Raw genomic sequence first — 6422 nt, 5'->3', positions numbered from 1 at the left:
CTCTGAGTCCCTTCATTGTGCGGGTTCGCATAGCTCTTGCTAGGTATCGATTACCAGTTCGCAGAAGAGAATCTCAGAGCTAAGAGCGAGCTGCTCCTGAAATCGAACCCTGTTCGCAAGAATTCCCAAAGATCCATATGACCGAGCCATTGCTCGTTTCTGGGCTGCCTTTGTAGACGATAAGGTAATTTAGTTCATTCTTAGTAATCGCCTGCATTCGTATCTCATCGATCCTTTCCTTATCTGCTATTCATGTCTTGGAAAGTTAAAAATATTATTTTTCTATTCAATAACCAGTGCTTCGCAGGAAAACCGTATTTTGGAGGGGATCAGATCGGCTTGCTTGACATCGCATTGGGTGGTTTGTCAGCGATTATCAAAGGCCCAACTAGATGAGACCCAATTAGAAGTGAATAATATAGCTAAACTGAATTATTCACAAATTTTCAAATTTTTTGGCCTGTATTGCAACCAGATCAGATCCAATTAGAACTGAATAATACAGCACTGAATTATTCACAAATTTTCAAATTTTTTGGCCTGTCTCAGCCAAAAATGTTAGCTATGCTTTAAAGTTTAACCCAAGCAGGATAACTATACCAGCAAACTTTGTTAAGCAATTACCCTTTTGATAAGCCTTCTCCATGGATACCTTTGACCACCCAGGCTTGTAGGGCACCTACCTTACCCGGGAAGAAACAATTAGGATGAGTAGGTTAATGATAACAGAAACCCTCGTTAAGTGATCACCCTTTCAACTAGTTGATACAAATCTAATCGGGCCAAGCCTTATAGAAAGAGCAACATAACCGTTTATCTTTTGTGCTATTACACATGATCAGTTAATGATGTGGAAGTAAGTCATTGTAAAACATTTGGTTAACTGCAACTCCCATTCTGTACAGACTGTGTTTTTGATGGTTGATATAATAATATTTCTCTAGATTGTGTTGGTTGTTGATTTCAGACAGGAGTTGTTTATTTCCAGGGATGCAGTCTAGTCTTCCTTTCTTACTTCGTCATTAGGTTCTGTGAGTTGCATCTTTTATAGTTGGGGACTTTAATTAGTACAGGAAGGATAATGCTGCTCAGATGACAAGAAAATAAGCAAACAACAAAATATGCTTACCAGGATGACCTGTGTAAAATGGCCACAATACAGATTCCATTTTGTATAAGCAGCTTACTTTGAACATGATTCCTGCATGTTTTTGGTAATAATCAAGATGATAAAGAAATTACAAATGGTAATATTCCAGACATATGAAACAGTGGCAAGGCAACTCTCATTTTGCGTGAGGTTCACCGTTCAGGAAATCCATCATCCCCACTGAAACCAGAAAGCCAAGCCACGAATGCAACCATCACTATCGACCAGGAAGCACAGGAGAATCAAAAGACCTCCTTATTGAATGAATGGTTTGCAGTCTTCATCAACTCTGCCCATAGCCTCTAATATTGAAGAATATGTAATCAAATTATATGAAAATCCTTTAGAAGTCATTTCCTTCATTAATTTGACTGCTTCATCAAACATGCCCGCATTGCTAAGTGCACCAAGAACTGTGTTGTAAGATACGGCATCTGGCTGAATCCCCGAATTTTTCATTTTCTCGAACATCTTAAAGGCCTCTGTTGGCCCACCTGCCTTAGACAAACCATTCAAAACTATATTATGGCTACTAATATCAGGTTTACATCCTCGATCTTGCATTTTTTTAAGCCATGAATGAGCTTCATCAACCATGCCTGCTCTTACCAGGCCAGACATTAATGCATTGTAGGAATACACATGAGGAATACATCCCTGACTTTGCATTTCTTCAAATAGTTTAATGGTTGCATCAATACGCCCTACTTTACCAAGGTGTTTAATCATCACTGCATAGAGCCTTGAGCTGGAAGGAGTGTTGTTTTCTTTCATTTCCTTAAATAATTCCACTGCCGCATCATAACGGCGTGCCTTACCAAGTGCATCAATCAAACTACAATAGGCAGCAGGGCAAGGCGAAAAGCCCTTCTCGTCCATCTCTTCAAGAAGCATCAATGCCTTTTCCAATATGTTTGCCTTGCATAAACCAGCAATTAGAATGGAATATGTAAACGAACTTGGAGCAATGCCTTTTCCATTCATTCTCGCAAACCAATGCAACGCCTCCGATGGATTGTTAGATTTGAAAAGAGCTTCCATGACACTGTTATATGTTACCACAGTAGGATTGCATCCTATAGTTTCCATCGGTCCAAATAGCTTCAGAGCATCATCAAGTAGGCCTGCATCACCCATGATATCGATCAGTTTGTTGAACATGACCACATCGGGAGAGCAACCATCTTTCTGCATATCTTGAAATATTCTGTATGCCTCTTGGACTCTCCCTGCTTTGCCTAGCCCATTTATTACTTCAGTGTATGTAAACACATTCGGTGTACAACGTGTATCCTTCATTTCCTCGAACAACTTCAAGGCCTCTATGCATCTTTTTGATTTAAACAAACTTCCAACCAGGATCGTATAGATCTTCGCACTAGGTTGCAGACCATTCTCCTTCATTTCTTCAAAAAGCTTAATCGCAGAGTCCACATCTCCAAGTTTCCAAAAGTTGGAGATGAGCATAGTATAAGTTACCGTATTGAGAAAAAATTTCCCTTCATTGCACATTTCCCTGTAAAGATATTTCACCTTATCATGACAATTTGCCTTCATCAGCACACTAAACATGCAATTATAAGCATAAACACTGGGTTTGCACTTCTCTGTCTTGATGAGATAAAATATGGAAAGGGCCTTTTCCACCATCTTTATCTTGCCTAGTATCCTAATAATTTCAGACAATATGCTAGGATTCATGCCACAGTCACTTTTCACCATCTTTTGCACTGTCTGCCACATTTCCCCCACTAGTCCCGCCTGCGCTAAGCAACGGATGAGGGGCATATATGTGGTGGAATCATGCTTGAAATTCTTTTTCTTGGCAGCCCACTTGAAAAACTGTAACTTTACACCAATTTCTACATCAAGCTTCAAAACCTCCCTAACCAATCTGTGATCCACCTTCAGCAGTAGGACTTCTATGGCCTTTTCAGCATCAGGTCCCCACTTGAAAATCTTCAGGATTTTCAAAAACCTCTCATCTAGGTCCCTGGCTGAAGGGTTTTTTCTGTTCATTCTGGCCATTGCTGATTGGCGATCCCCAGACCTAGTTTTAAGAGATGGATCTCTAAACATCTCCACTATCCCATCTTGGCTAGGGGCATCATTGCTGTTGTTGGATGCCGAGGTAATGAATCCACAAGTACCTGAGAAATTGTAAATGCCTGAATTTAGTAAATTTATTTACATGGGTTTTGCTCTACTACTCATCAGAATCGATTCTAAATATCCGCGAAGAAAGAAAAGAGGAAACGGGAAGATCCCCAATCTCTGATAAAATTCTTTCGTTCGCATAATTTTTAAGTTTGTTTATAGGTATCCAGGGTTTAAATGCTTTTCAAACAATGGAGAAAATGGTTACATCGTTTTAAGAAAGAGTTCGTGGTGAGGTCTTAGTTATGACTGAGTGCCCCTGGATTATCTGTGGGAAGAAGAAATTACACAAATCTTTTCTATATGCAGGGGAAGTAGGGAGATTTCACAAAATTTTCCCCCAAAAATATATAGAGTTAAAAATTAATAGATCGGATCTCTGAAATTGCAGGTAAAGGTAGCAATCCCGAGTGGAATGAGCAATTTGTTTTCACTGTAGCCGACGGGGTTACTGAACTCACCTTAAAAATAATGGACAGCGATAGTGGAAACGCGGATGACTTCGTTGGGGAAGCAAGGTGCAGATGAGTCTCCAGCATTATGATCTCAGTCATTTTTTCAGATCCTGCAGTCTTTCATCGTTTCTCAATATTTCTGTTTTCTGATCATATATCTTTATATTTCTGATTGTGGTGCACAACATTCCCCTGGAGGGAGTATTCATGGAAGGAAGCCTACCCCCGACTTCCTACAATGTTGTCCTTCCAGACCAGAACTACTGTGGGGAGATAAAAGTTGGCCTCACATTCACTATTAAGGTAGATTCTATATATGCAGAGGCTCTTTATATCAGAAACGTTTTTTTGAATGGTAATAGGATGGATTCATATTAGCTCTGGATATTGACCAATCACTGTAAATTTCATTTTCAAATTTTGTTTTACAGATGTAAGAAGATAATTTCAATAAAAAGTTTAAACTTATTCCTTCTAGATCTTTTAAAGTTAAATATCTTTTTAGAATTTAATGGATTTAAGGATATAAAGGATGATGTATTGTAGATTTTGAGAATATTCAAGATATATGAATATAGAATTTGAGAATCTTAGGGAGCAATACAAAGTTTAAACTTTAAAGTTAAATACTTTTCTAGAATTTCATGGATCCATGAATATGGTAGGTTTTGAGTATATTCAAGATCCATGAATATTGTAGAATATGAGAATCTTAGAGAGATTACAAATAAGATTAAGGTGAAACAGGTCAAACAAATTGACCAGGCAGATTCTATCATATTCTCAAATTCTAAAATATTCCCAGAATTTATTATCAAATTAATTTCGATTCCATAACCCTAACATGTAATTGTGTTTTTTCATATAAATTCCCATCAAATTACTTCAATTCTATGAACTTAAATATGTTTTTTCATATTATGGTGATTGGAAATTGCAGGAAGAAGAAGATTGTTGTGAGGAAGCAGCAACGGAGGAGGTCGGAGGGTGGAAAGAAAGCTCCTACTGACCATTCCTTTCAATTGTTATGTTCAGTAGGTCAGATAACATAGAAAACCTTCAAAGAAATCGAATGTATTGTCGCATCAAACGCAAGAAATTCTGAAATAATGTTTATTGGGAGTATATCATTCTGAAATAATGTTTATTGTGAATATATCTGCATCTTTCCTCGACTATGACTCTCTTTTAGTGTCGCATCTAACACATAAATTCTGAAATATGTTTATTTGGAGTGTATCCACATCGTTCCTGGACTATGACTCTTTTTGTGTGGTTTGATGTTTATCTTTTCTACCAATCATTGAAACTCTTCATGGAAACGTTGTGATTTCTCTAGAGACTATACATAATGGATTTCCGCACTTTATGCCTTACGGCGTTTTCTTTGCAACATCTGGTGCAAATGCTAGTTATTCTTGTATTTATATTCTTTAATGTAAACAATATGCATATATTTAATGTTGATTTACGATTTCATAAAAAAAAAATTACAACTTTATGATTTTAATAATAAAATAATTATTTAACCTTTATGACTTTAATTAACGTTTTGTTTCTCACATGCCATTATTTAACCTTTATTTTACATGAGCCATAATAATAATTAAGGTTTGTGACTTTAATTCAAGTTTTGTTTCTTGCATGTAACCACCACATCGATTCATTAACCACTTCCAAATCACCTAAGGAAAACAATTTACGGCATTATAATTTTCAAACATTAAAGTACACATAAATCTAGGTTTAGTTGGGCCTTCGCTAGTTGAAATACATTAAAATCCTTGGAAATGTGAATGAAGGGTGAGTTGCTTGTGATTCCGTATTAAAATAGCAGGAGAATACAAGTTTTTAGAAAGTCAAAAAATATTAAATCATGTTATTTTATAGTTTTGTTAAATATAATAAATATGTGATTTGATGTAAGTTTTTAGAAAGTTAAAAAAAATTATGAAATTATGTTATTTTATATTTTTGTTAATAAATATGTGATTGGATGAGTTTAATTGTTATGGTTTAATGGTTTGGTAGGGAAGTTTGGTCTTACAGGTTTTGTGGTCTAATCTCGGATAGGACTATGTATGTTTAACAAATTTGGTCTCATAAGTTTTGTAGTCCAATGGTGAATAAGACTATGTATACCTAAGAGCTACTCCAAACATGATTTTTTTTAAATTGAAAAATATGTGATTTGACAACTATTTATGGACGCATAAATAAAAAATAGAGCCCTTACACCTTTGTGAGATTTGTTCAAGAATTATATATGCAACAAAGACCAAGCGAAAGAGACTCACTTATGGTAGGTTTGAAATGTGATGTAGTATTACGAGGAGGATGGAATATATCCTTTATCAAGATGACCAAGAATCCAAGTATGCTACCCCTCCAAGAGTGCTCCAAGAAAACTCTAAGTATCCAAGAGTATGAGAGAGAGAGAGCTCCAACATTGAACTAACAAAAGGTTACCAACTAATCCTCAGAAGCCTTTTTATGGATGAGGCCTCTATTTTATTCATTTTCCATTATTTTCCTCTTCACATGCAACCTGTGACCTTTCACCTCCATTTTCTCCTAATTTGCATTATTTTCATAAATAATGTGCCAAAAATGTCATTTTTGCCTTTTAATGCCTTATCCATTGTCTTTGTGAATTTCCT

General features: G+C 36.2%; 2 protein-coding genes across 2 annotated transcripts; one reads left to right on the top strand and one right to left on the bottom strand.

Annotated features, from left to right (window-relative positions):
* Nucleotides 1–828: 828 nt before the first annotated feature.
* Nucleotides 829–3327, bottom strand: LOC149264790 (uncharacterized). The gene has a single exon (XM_089390377.1). The coding sequence runs from the start codon at nucleotides 3227–3229 to the stop codon at nucleotides 1406–1408; it is 1824 nt and encodes a 607-aa protein (XP_089246503.1). The 5' UTR covers nucleotides 3230–3327; the 3' UTR covers nucleotides 829–1405.
* Nucleotides 3328–3929: 602 nt separating this feature from the next.
* On the top strand, nucleotides 3930–5063 carry LOC149264789 (elicitor-responsive protein 3-like). Its single transcript, XM_089390372.1, has 2 exons — nucleotides 3930–4065; nucleotides 4703–5063. The coding sequence occupies exons 1-2, from the start codon at nucleotides 3970–3972 to the stop codon at nucleotides 4769–4771; spliced, it is 165 nt and encodes a 54-aa protein (XP_089246498.1). The 5' UTR covers nucleotides 3930–3969; the 3' UTR covers nucleotides 4772–5063.
* Nucleotides 5064–6422: the final 1359 nt, after the last annotated feature.

The sequence above is a fragment of the Pinus tabuliformis genome, chromosome 6, assembly GCF_031772625.1.
Source record: "Pinus tabuliformis cultivar Carrire ecotype Pingquan chromosome 6, CPIR1, whole genome shotgun sequence".
Taxonomy (NCBI): Eukaryota; Viridiplantae; Streptophyta; class Pinopsida; order Pinales; family Pinaceae; genus Pinus; species Pinus tabuliformis.
Note: the sequence above shows the minus strand (reverse complement) of the source record. Positions and strands in the feature narration are given on the sequence as shown.

Bases quoted from the DNA above. Each gene is read 5' to 3' on its own strand.
- LOC149264790 (XM_089390377.1), bottom strand. From the start codon at position 3,229: ATGTTTAGAGATCCATCTCTTAAAACTAGGTCTGGGGATCGCCAATCA.
- LOC149264789 (XM_089390372.1), top strand. From the start codon at position 3,970: ATGGAAGGAAGCCTACCCCCGACTTCCTACAATGTTGTCCTTCCAGAC. The intron at 4,066-4,702 runs GTAGATTCTATA...TGGAAATTGCAG, and splicing joins GCCTCACATTCACTATTAAG to GAAGAAGAAGATTGTTGTGA.